Raw genomic sequence first — 12,456 nt, 5'->3', positions numbered from 1 at the left:
GGAAGTATCATGATGGCATCAAGGGGGGTTATGAGAAAACAAAGCCTCCTTTCCACAGCTCCCCCTTCGATCATTTACATGGTAATCAGGTGCAGCTCATATAGACTCCTCTGTTTCATTTACTTTGCCTATTTTTGTTACTCTCTCTATTTAGTACCTCCGGCTGCAGCTTTGTGGCCTTGCTGCCCAGCTAGTGAGGCAACCAGTTTGGGGTATTTTTTTTGCTGATTTGGGGGTTTCACTTAAAATCCTGGTCCTCCTCTGCTTCTTCCTCTTCTTCTTCTTCTTCTACTTCTTCCCACCCCCCTGATGAACTTCACTCATGTCTTCTTTTTTTCTGTCAACCTCTCCACCCCTTCACTCTCCACCAGTATCCATTCTCCCGCCTCCTTCCCTGCATTTTTCCTTGTCGTGGTGTTCCCCAGGCAACCTCATTCAAACAGAGTATAAAGGAGAGTAAAGGCATGGAGCAAAGTTCTGCTCACAACAATGAAGTTTGTTCATATTCAGGCGGCCTGAAAGCTCCAATCCTTCTTCCACCACCCCGTCACTCTCCACCACTACTCACTGTCCATCCATCTGTTGCTCCCTCCTTCCTTCCCTCTGTCCTTTTGCTTTACTCATTACAACTTGCAGCACTGAAGTGTAAACCAAATCAGTTCTCTGGATCCAATTTATGCCAGTTGGGCGAGCGCTAAAGGGCCAGAAAAAAGGGAAAACACGTCACATTATGCTGATCGGCACTGTAAGTGTCTGGCAGCATGACAGCGTAGCATGGGGCAATCACTGGAGCTACGTGCTCTCTGGATTTCTGGGGCCAGCAAAGTGGAGGGAGGGATACGCCGTTGCCTCCTTCACCTCTTGGTAATCTATCATAAAACTGATGGCGTATGCATATCCTCATGAATCTATTTGGACAAGGAGCAGGGTTAGTTATGATCCGCAGTGCATGTGGTCAGCCCTCAACAAAAATAACAGTTTACTCAGAATAATTAAAAACACATGGAGATACAGCACAGTATGTGGAAGAGAAATACATCCCCCTGAATGTTAACGTACTTATACATATTCTGCGATACAGAGCTGCCTCTGCCTGCATGGCTGCCCACATTGTATGCCGTCAGTATAAGACTCATCTTTTCTCCATTTTGAATCAGGGTAGATTTTCGAATGTCCTCTTTCCTCCACCACACATGGAACACACAAACTCTAATTTGGTTCTGTAAGATTTTGTACACAGAATGTGTCTTAAACAGTTTTGAGCTTGTTATGCAGATAATAAAACAAGTTGAATCATCTTGAAGTACTCATCCACCTCATACACACTTGAGCGTGTGTGTGTGTGTGTGTGTGTGTGTGTGTGTGTGTGTGTGAGCTTGCCCACTGCAGAGAGCTGTATGAGGTATTTATTTGTTCATGGTTCCCAGAGTGGACGTCCCCCCTTCCTTTAAAAAAAAAAAAAAAAAGGGTCCTCTGCCTAACGCTTCATGGATGGCTAATTTTCCCTTCCTGACCTCCCTTTGTGTGGCATTGACCCCCTTCACACCCCCACCTCCTACTCCCTCAAATAGCTGCCAGCCCACAGTGCTCTCTCCCCCCGTCCACTCTGCAATAAATGCAAAAGCTTGACATGGTCCTCGGTGGGGCCTTGAAGTGATCCCGGGGGTTATTTTTTTTTGGGAGGTCGTGGGCTGAGGTGACAAGCGAGGTGAGATTTGGAGGGAGGTGGGGGTTGAGGAGGGTGGAGGGTGGTCTGCACCGGCCTGACTCATTCCCACAGTCTGACAGGCAGCGAGCGGGTGGATTGCAGTGGTCATTTGTATTCCTCCTAAACTGCTGCTGGTACCATCAGCCCCATTCACAGGTCCTCGCCATTACACACAACGGTTGTAGGAGGTGGAGGGTAACCTGCCTACACCACAACCCAAAATATCCACCTCTTAATTCCAGGAGTGGCTCCACAGCTGTACCATCAGACAACACAATCAAACCAGACAGATGCGTGTCAAGCAGTCACGCCAGAGAACTGCTGCCTGAGGTGTTGACGTTGTTGTTGTTCTCTGAAGCTGCTTCAGGAAAGCTTTCTTTCTCTTTGTCAGTGACAGGACCCAACGGGCTGTTTTTGCTGGTAATGTTTGGTCCAGTCTCAAAAACGCATGATAGGACAGAAATAGAGCATGGAAACAGTTCTCGGAAATGTGGTGCTGAAGTAGCCATCTAAATTTTCAGACTTGTATAATTTGTTAAAACTCGGCCACTGGTTTGATGTTGGCCCGGCGGAGGAACATATTTCATGCACGTCAGTCTGGTGGAAATGGTTCATTGTGGATTTGGTTTGTAATCAAGCTTGTTTATAGTGAGCTTAATTTTGACCACTATCTTTAAAGTGTAGATTAAAAATTACATGTATTTTATATTGTAAGTGTTTTTTTTTTCTTATTATTATTGAAGGGGATATTTTCCTGATTTGTTTTTTGGTTGTGTTTTTGTGAGAGGACATAGATGGAGAATTAGATGGAAAATTCCATCCCTTCATCTATAATCATAGTATTATTCTCATTAATTATTTCAGCAATTGAATGTGTGTGAGAAATTATTTCCAAAAAGGAATTTCAAAACAATCCCATTTAATTTTGAGGTGTTTTTTTTAATCCAATTTCTTTTGGATTAGTTTGTAATATATTTTTGTCATACATATGTACACACATACATTAATTGATTTACAATTAAATCAAAATTAAATGATTGGGTTGTAATAAATTTACTGTTATAATTTTCCTTAGCTTTTATGAATTTATGTTTTACAAGTCTTTTTCAGCAAGATTTGTTTGACACAATCCTGAGAACAACTCAACAGATTTTTTTTTTTTTTTTCTTATTGTGGACAACAAAGAAATCTTAACAAATTCTGCCCCTTTTGCTAGAAATAATACGTTTTCTCCCTCAAGCCTCCTGACTGTATTTCCTCCCTTCTCCTTCCTGCAGACTGTGATTCATATTGCAAGGCGTCTAAAGGCAAACTGAAGATCAACATGAAGAAGTACTGCAAGAAAGATTACGGTGAGTCGACACACAGTCCATTTAATGACTCGGATTAACGTTCATTTCTTCAGAAAAGCTTAAAAAAACATGTGGTCCGATGGAGGAGACACAGTCGCCTTTTTGTCTGCGTGAAAAAGTTTCTTATGCTGAAGGTGGGTAACGAATAAATAATGTGAGTCAAAGCAGCAGAGCAGCACAAGCACACCTTCAGAATGTGGTTAAACTGGAATATGCATATGTTCAGGACCCAGAATATTTCTTATCCCGTACATCCCAGTCCAGCACGTTACTGGGGAGTTGCTATACTTTACAGGGGAGGTGTTTTACTGATGGCTTACTCCAGCTTTCTGAGGTCAGAGACAAAGGATCAAACAGAGGACAGCAGATCTTCAAGGAGGAAAAGAGAAGCAGACAAACAGAAGGAGAGAAAGGGCGCTGGAGAGAAAGGACAGGATAAAGAATTAGGCAGAGGTGTGTGTGTGTGTGTGTGTGTGTGTGTGTGTGTGGGGAGGGTTTTCTCTGAGCAGGCATTTAAGACCCGGGTGGATAAAGCAAAGACAGTGTGACGGACAGTGGGTGCTCTCTAGGAGATCCTCATTAAGGCAGCCCACTTCCCCCACAACCGAAGCGCTTCTCGCTGCATTCCTGTGACCGTCCGTCCGCCACGCCATTCAAGGTGTGGATAAGACGTATGACCTCTCCCCTCTTCCCCTCCCTCTGTCCCCTCCCCTGATTGAAGTCAGGCTGCTGAACCGGTCAGCCAAGCGGCAGCATCCTGCGGCATACCTCAGCAGCTTGACAGACAGGCCTGGGCTTTGTTCTGCAGGGATTTGGGGGAGTTAGGGGGTCAATCTTATAGACACCTCCTCTTCCACCAGTGCCTACCTTTCTGCCGACGAGAAGAGCCTTACCTCTGAAACACGTCTCAGCTCATGCATGAATGCGTCAGCTTTGGTTTGGCCAAATAGCAGACGGAGCTGCTGACCTCTCTACATCAGGTTACATTTTATTTTATCAGTAGAACATTTATGTAACACTGGAATGATAACAGCAGGCAACATCCATTGGGTAAAAAGAGACATGAGGATGTCCTGCTGGAGAAACCATCACTCAACACACGGTACTGAGTACCCTCATGTATGCACACTCCCAATAGTGAAGCCAGGAGTGTTATGAGTGTGTGTGAAGTGTAGGGGAGCTGCTGGTACTGATGGCTGAAATACCACTAAGCAGAAGACAAATGGAAGTTCCTCTTCTACACCAAGCTTTTTGTGGGGGAGTGCATTTCTACAGACAGCATAATTATACAGACACAGATTTAATGTCTTCATATACAACAGAACAGCAGATAATTAGTCCTGCTCTCACACTAAAGATTTTTTTTATAATCAGGTTATTGTGAAAACATTTCATGTAATCCATCTGTCCACCGTTAGTTTTACATGCTACATCATCCTCTGTGTAATCCACTTTCTCCTTGCCTTGCCGTCACCAGGGGGGCTTTGTGCTGGCGATGTACATGAGAGCCATTAAGCTCCTTGTCATATCCATCCTTAGTTTGTAACAGAATATTCAAGATTCGTAACAGACCAGAACAAGATCCCCGTACAGTATCTACCACACGTGAGCTCAGCAGAGCCGATCGAAAAGTCAAACACAATGTAAATCTACAGGATAAGTTGGCAGAGCTGCAGCTTTGGACTGTTTTGAAAAGATCAGCAGGGGAGCTGGGCTCCATGCTGCGTAGGGAAGCGATGCTACAAGCTTCTGTGGTCGATATACAGACACACATAAAGAATCACAGGAGGGAGCGGGGCATAGGGAGGGGGTAGAAATGTCTGATCTCAGAAAAATCCCTGGTACAACTACTCAAGGCGTTTCAGTGTACAGCGATGGTTGACTAAACTCAGACAACTCAAACAGCGAGAACAGCACCTGGTGGCAGCTAGTAGGTGCAAGATGGTGCTGAGGTCACAATCGAGTCACAACAGACCAGATCCCATTGACACGGGGGTCTCAGGGGATATGCTGTACAACTGGGCTGACAATTATCTCCAAAGATTGGCAGAAGTAGGATGATAAAGTACAAGGCAAACTGCAGCCCGATAGACCTGCAAAGTGGGAGGAGGTATTTCGGGTGCGTCTGGTTCCAGAAGCAGAAGATTGTTTTCTGCATTGACAAAGGTGAGTCACAGCTGGAGCGCTTCGACAGACATGGTCCTGGTTGAATCATCAGAACAAAAGATGAAGAGCTGGGTTAGAAAATACTTGGATCTTTGACAAAAAGTATATTGAATAGAATATCCAGTGCAGTCAATGAAGCTTATGCACAAACTGACAAAACTGTCTGCAGCTAAAATGGCTCATGGGCAGTGTGGTACTTTGAGCTGTGGCAAACAGACAGAATACCAAATACGATTTCTCAGGAATAAAATTAAAATAATAAAAACTAGAGACCATGATATAAACCTATATGACTGTTTGAGGATATCGCAGAAAGAAGATTTTTTAATGGTAATTCGGAGTGGGAAAAATACTTCCAACACTTCAGGCAGACTTTATATATATCAGACTTTAAATACACATTGTGAAAACCCAATGTGCTTTATGGAACACTAAAAAGGAAAGAAAGGAAAAAGCCATTCATAACTGCTGTTATAACATCTCACACATCAGTCCTCTGGAAGCTTCACCAGACTTTGACTTGACCCTGAATGCAGCAACAATAGCAGAGTATTGGAAGCTAAAAGCATAACCTTGAAACAGATGTATTTTCTGTTTTTCAAGTCAGTCAGATTTAAATCTTCACCATCCATAAAGTGTGACTCCCAAGGTGGTGATCCAGCATGGATAAAAACCTGCCCTGAATACAGGCTTAATACTGCCATGGTGTTCGGCTCCATTAGCTTCACACTGAAGGTGAAACCAGTGACCCTGTAACACAGTGCCTCATTTCAAAAGCTGTCCCGTAAGAACAGGAGTATAATGGAACCGAATAGCGATCTGGTCAATATAATACGTATTGATACATGCTGGGCTCCATCCATGAGAGGCAACCCCTCTCTTTCCTCCCTCTCGCTCTTCGAGGGCCATACCAGTTGATTCATCATGTGATATCACTGAACGTCTTTCCAGCTGACGTTTCTAATAGCTCTACCCTGCCTCCTAATCACATTACAAATCACATTGCTGTCAGTAGTAATGGACATAATGCATGTGGAGCTGTAAATCATAGTTGGACCAGCATAGACCAGAATTTCCACTGAGGATTTAAACAGAATCCATCCCATATAAGTGTAGTTTATTGGTATTCATAGTGCCCAGTCGCCATGGTTTACCAGTGTTTACCATGGTTTTCCGGTGATCTTATCACTCAGTTCATGACTTTGCCATCTTATCAGCAGCGGATACTAACTCGATGACTTGATGATTGATGGCCACACCAAGATGGATGCTCCCTTAAACCCTCCTACTGCGTTCATGACTGTCAAAAATGGGAAAAAATCATCAGTTTTTCCTTTTTGATCCAAGTCCCTCAAACACAGAGTCCTATCCGATACACATATTTACATTAATGTTGATTGCATGTGTATCCGACAGCTGTAGCCTAATTAATCTCACATATCTTATTTTTCATGAACAACTTGATTCAAATACGGAAGATCCTGGTTCAAAAATATTAAGTTCGTGACCTAATATTGATCTGATATGAATGAAGGTTTAACTGGAAGAATGTGAGTCATGAAACAGACGTGATGCGATCTGCTAGAGATGTTGGGACGACGTGAACACTCATCCCACTAACAGTTGTGTTACAGAGTGGAGGTTACTCCCTCACAAATGATCTTTATCCGCTGTGTAACATTAGTTTAGCTGGACGGGGGGGCATTCGATGGAATAAAAATGGGGATAACGTTCACTTCTGGACAGTCTCTCCTCAAAAGCATTCATGCTGTTCAGTTGCTCAGCTTCAGACTGTAAAAGTGACAAAAGAAGCCATGTGATGAATGAGACAGAAGAGCGCAATTGCTGCATACTTCCAATTGTCCACTTGATGTGTGAAGTAGATGAGTTTGATGGATTGTCATTGTCCACCAGTTCAGACGGGGTTTTCAGAAACTGACTATCTGACAAGATTCTTTCTTCAATGCAACTGTAGAAATCCTAAATATAAGAGGCTTTTGGGGATACTGAGGCCAAATCAGCCAGTGCTCTCAGAAGGTGTCAGAGCTCTGGATACTGTGACATGATCCCTCTTTGCCGCAGCATGGGTCAGCACTCACTGATGTGATTTCAGCTGCCAACTCCGTGGCCGTGGTTGCCGAGGACAAAGTGTGCTGATGTTTGAATAATGGCCACAGTCGGAAAAGGAGCCAGCGTGCTTGGAAGAAAAAACACCCTTTCCTTCCACTGTGACAGAGACCTTTGAATGTGGTGATGACTCCTCAATGAGAAGCTGAGGCAGCAAATTGAAGCAAAGTTTTCATTAAATTAATAAAAATAGCTGCATATCTTCATGCAGGAGACTGGTGGTTAGTTGACCTGTGGTATTTTATTTAATTACCTCAATAAATATCCAATGACAGAAAATTCAGTGAACTAGAAGTTGTTAAAATGGGAAACCATTTTTTTCATGGTGAGGCAGGGAAAGAAATGAAAAAGGCAAATGCACAGCATGAAGCAGGAAGTTGTGGACACACTCCATATTTTTAGAGGCTTCTTTCATGGCTTGCCATTAAATAAGGCACAGACATCCATGGTCCCCAGAGGATGAATCCTACTGACTTAAGTGATCTACTTACTTTTCCACTGGCCACCATTAGGTTGCCAATTGTTGTTTTGTTAGTGTTTAGCTCAAAGGACTGCTGTGACAGCCTCACAAAGCAGCTAGCATGGCTGCAGAACTGCAAGTCATTTGAATAGAAGAAATCTCACATTAATTGATAAAGTGTCATTTCTCTTGCCCTTCACTCTGCAGCTGTCCAGGTGCACATCCTGAAGGCAGACAAAGCCAGCGAGTGGTGGAAGTTCACCGTCAACATCATCTCCGTCTACAAGCAGGGCGAGAGCCGCATCCGCCGCGGGGACCAGTTCCTGTGGGTCCGTGCCAAAGACGTGGCCTGCAAGTGTCCCAAGATCAAACCTGGGAAGAAGTACCTGCTGCTGGGGAACGACGAGGACTCCCCCGGGCAGAGCGGAGTGGTGGCAGACAAAGGCAGCCTGGTTATCCAGTGGAGGGACACGTGGGCGCGCAGGCTCAGGAAGTTCCAGCAGCGCGAGAAGAAAGGCAAGTGCAAGAAGCCATAGGTGGGAAAAGGTGGAGAGGTTGCCAGAGGTGGGAGAGGAATTCAAGAGAAAAGCTGAGCGGGTCATGAAAAAAAAAAAAAAGAAAAAAAATGAACGAGAGGCAGAGAGGACCACGGACAGACAAGAGACTGTTTATGTCGCTGCTTTTTTGTGTAGAAGCATGAAGAGAATTATTTAGGATGATTTGTTTTTCTAGTGAACTTTTGTTGAAGGAGCTCACCTTGCAGATTTGGTTTTATGGTTTATTTTACTTTGAGATTTTGCCTCTCATGTGGATTTGCCGAATTTGCACCTATTACCAGCATATAAAGTTATTTGTGTTTGTTTTCTTTATCTCAGTATGAAATCATTATATTGTATGTTTTAATTTTATGGACAGTTTCTGCTGGTGCAAAAATGACACAGAAAAAGCCACTTCATTACCACTGCAACTTTGCCTCTGCATGGTTTTCTTATTGTATTCTTAGCCAAGACGCAAGCTTGTCTTCACTGATCTGATCGAGGCAGTGCTATTCCCTCCATTAAGAATTGTGCCATATAAACATTCGTTTGTTAGCCACAGAAATGTGTAGTACATTTAGCTGTCACTGAGCTACCATTCATTCCCCCTGTTGTATTTATTCAGGTAAATCTTCAACTGCAGAAAAAGAAATTTGTTGTCCTACACTTTTAGCTGTCGGGACATTAGAATACGCAAATGGCATCAGAGAACCAAGGTTACAACGCAGTGTTGACTCGAGCATTTTTGACCTGATTGCTCTCATATTTTCACTCCCTGTTTGCCCCTTCAGACTTCACTGGTTAAATTTTGGTGGTTCAGTATTTGTACAAACCTGCATGTGAACGCTTCACATTCGAGAGTGTAATGTTCAGTTCATTAACTGGTGCTGTTTATGCTAGTAATGTTAAAATGATGCTATTTTGGGGAGGACAAACTGCGTTCGAAATCACTGATTTCACTGTCAGTAATTACAGTAACTGTGATTTTTTTATTTTTTATTTCAGTTTAACAACTGATTGAGAAAAGGACAAGAGGCCAGCCACGTTGATTTTTCAAAACACTGAAAATCTTCACAAAATCGCAAGTGATTCTTAGGTAGAGCTAATATAAAAAAATGACTATGAATATGGGTTCTTAAGTGGCTACAAAAAAAATGTCAAATGTTTGCTTTAATTCATTGCAGAAACAATATTTACTTGTCCTACCGCAAAATAATTGGAGCTGTTACCCAGGTCACTGTGCACAGCGGATGCAACGTTATTGTTGTGCAGCTGCAAGCACTGCACGTTACCAGACGACACAGACAATACAGATTTCTGTGTGATTTATCTCTTTAGAAATCTATTGCTTCTCACCAGCTCTTGGGAAAAAAAAAAAAAAAAAAAAGTTGTAAAAATGTGTCAAAATGTATCTTTAAAAATTTGCATGAAAAAGTCAAAGGAAGAAAAATATCGTCTGCCTCTCACGATGAAGCTCCAATGTGCATGGCTACCGACCACTAAGTCCTAAAAGCTGTATTTTTTTATGTGGAACAGGACCATTACGCAAACTCAATCAATGCAGATTGTAGGAAACGACGAGAACGGGGAAGAATGAAAAGAAGAAATGTCCTTACCTCATGCAGTGCAGACATGAATCCGAGTAGAAAACGAAAACTTCATCGCAAACTGCGCCTTCAAAAAGAGATTCCTAAAACGTATTTTTGAAGGCCACCTCACGCTGGCTCGCATTCATCTCGAATAATTCCGACAGTACTATAAGATTGCAGATAAATACCGTTACAGCCCGCACACTCTTTTGCAAACACAATGCATGACTATACATTCACGAAGAGGACACTGTGCAACCAGTCAGAAGCTGCAGTCTCCCATTGACCTGTCACATTAATTCTCTTCACTTCAACACTTCCACGGGGAGAAATGGGCTGAATTGCAATCACTTGACGCTGCTTGATTCAAACCACACTGCTCATTTATTTGTGTGCAGTTCAGTTTGGATTTCTCTGAGGAATGCGTGGTAAAAGCTCAGGTTTGCAAAAGCCCACACTTTATCTGAGGTATCATAAGCTGGGGTTCCTTTCAGTCCATCGCGAAACACTTGGAGCAACACGTTTGATGTTGAGGGTATTTGTAAGTGTATGAGTAACTTTAAAAAGGGTTTTCAGATCTCTCCGAGACACGTGGTTTTAATCTGCAGGAGTCTCTGCTTCCTTTCTTTTAAATGGTAATCATTTCTGATTCCACTATCTCAAAAAACCTCATTTGTCCAGGTATTTTCTGAATGGACTGAAATGCCTCCTAGATGATGACAAATTAGAAGAGCTTTTTAAACCACGAGGAATCAAAATCACCTGAGTTCAGATGTGAGATAAAAGAGCAGATGACCTTGTTGCTGAGGTACTTCTCGATACGTTAGGGTTTGACGGAGTGTGTTTTTTCCTGAAGTCTGTCCATCACGACGCTACGTGCTGGTGGCACAGCACACTCAGCACATTTCCAGTACCTTTACATGTTCCTGCCTTTCATTGTTAATCTTACAACGTAACATCACACGTCACTGTTTTCTGTTTGGCACAACGTAATCTGTAATCACACCTCTTTAGTCGCTGTAGCCTCATGCTGTTAATTTTACACCTGTCCCCTGAGCAATGGTTTGACAAGCTTGCTGATGAAATGCTACCCACATACCTGTCAAAGCATTGCTTTGTGTTCATACTATGAATTGTAAATGTTGTTTAGTTGTCACCATTGCCAAGACTTTTTGCAATGTCGTTTTACAATGCGTACTAATATATTATGGTTATTATATATGAATATATTTAATGACACAAGACATTGTGGATTTTATTGTCTTTTTCAACTTTTTTTTTTTTTTTTTACTTGTTTGTGGTTGTTTAGATTGTTGCCATTAAAGAAGGAAATAATAACTACTGAACACACCAACCTGGTAGAACTAAATTCAGATTTTCAGTTGAAATAAACTCGTTACATTGAAAAATCATTTGGCTCTGTTGATTTGATTTCCTTAATTTAATTATTATGTTTTATTTTAAGGCATACATACAGTCAGCTTTTCTCTGTTTACTGTGAATGGAGCGTAATCTGGTTTTGTACTACAGACAAAACAAAATTATGCAGAGTTCGCCGTGGAAATATGGAAATGGTACCGATGTGTTCACGCTTTGTCAAAGTCCACCCCAGCTCAATATCATGTTACACAACACTGCGATCCTGCAGAGCAAGCCCTGAGCATTAACACAGACAGACTGGAGTCCAGGGACTATTAACTGGAAATGTCATTTATTAGAAATTACAAGCTGAATTGATTTACAGGGAAGGAAAGCAGCCATGTTAGTAACACAGCCGAGCTGCTTGTGTTGGCTGGAGCTATTCTATAAACCTTATAAAACCCCAAGACAAATGATAACATTACAGCTGCTACAGTAATGCATGGGTAAATATAAGTGTGTGTGAATATTGCAAAGCTTGCGGAATTACCGTAGCCAGTGTGAGCCTCAGCCCAGACCACAGGAAAGCTCTTGCTACCTGCGGGAGGTCCTACTGTTGGGTCAACATTCGCCACAGTCCAGGCTAAAAATGTTTTTTCAGAAGGCTTGCAAACCTCCAAATAATTTACCTATTTGATACATTTAATGAGCCAGACACTTGAACAACCATTTACACTTAAGGAATATATTCTATTTTTAAAAAAAGTCTTGGGTTACCAACGCGTTTCACCCAAACAACTTACTGTACAGAAAGATTTAACTGTGCTGCTTAAGAACTTGTGTCTTCATTTCACATTGCCTCAGTCGGGCAGTCAGCAGTGAGCTTTGTCTCAATGGGAGCAGAAAGAATAAGAAAATAAAATCTGAGGAGAGACGGTTTTTAAATGAGCGTGCATGTGTGCACCGTGGATGCAAAGGTTTTGAACTGGTATTCGCACCATCATTGTAGTTCAGCACAGGTCCGCGATCGCTGCGGTCCTCGTCCTCGTCCTCTACACGGGCCACACAGCGATCACTACGATGGCTATGAGAAGCAGTACGATCACCACCAGCATCCCTGAAGGAAGAAAACGAGAAAAAAAAGGAAATCAGATGTCAA

The 12,456-nt window shown here is 42.5% G+C and overlaps 2 protein-coding genes across 2 annotated transcripts in view; one reads left to right on the top strand and one right to left on the bottom strand.

The window, feature by feature from the left end:
* ntn1a (netrin 1a) overlaps nt 1–9,710 on the top strand; it is a 58,824-nt gene extending 49,114 nt beyond the window's left edge. The window contains exons 5-6 of the mRNA XM_076729354.1: nt 2,986–3,060; nt 8,021–9,710. Of these exons, the coding sequence (XP_076585469.1) occupies nt 2,986–3,060; nt 8,021–8,349 (404 nt within the window). The 3' untranslated portion in view covers nt 8,350–9,710. The remainder of the gene's footprint in view (nt 1–2,985; nt 3,061–8,020) is intronic.
* Nucleotides 9,711–11,627: 1,917 nt separating this feature from the next.
* stx8 (syntaxin 8) overlaps nt 11,628–12,456 on the bottom strand; it is a 39,420-nt gene continuing 38,591 nt past the window's right edge. The window contains exon 8 of the mRNA XM_076729355.1: nt 11,628–12,414. Coding sequence (XP_076585470.1) covers nt 12,350–12,414 — 65 coding nt within the window. The 3' untranslated portion in view covers nt 11,628–12,349. The remainder of the gene's footprint in view (nt 12,415–12,456) is intronic.

This window comes from Chaetodon auriga, chromosome 4, assembly GCF_051107435.1.
Source record: "Chaetodon auriga isolate fChaAug3 chromosome 4, fChaAug3.hap1, whole genome shotgun sequence".
Taxonomy (NCBI): Eukaryota; Metazoa; Chordata; class Actinopteri; order Chaetodontiformes; family Chaetodontidae; genus Chaetodon; species Chaetodon auriga.
Note: the sequence above shows the minus strand (reverse complement) of the source record. Positions and strands in the feature narration are given on the sequence as shown.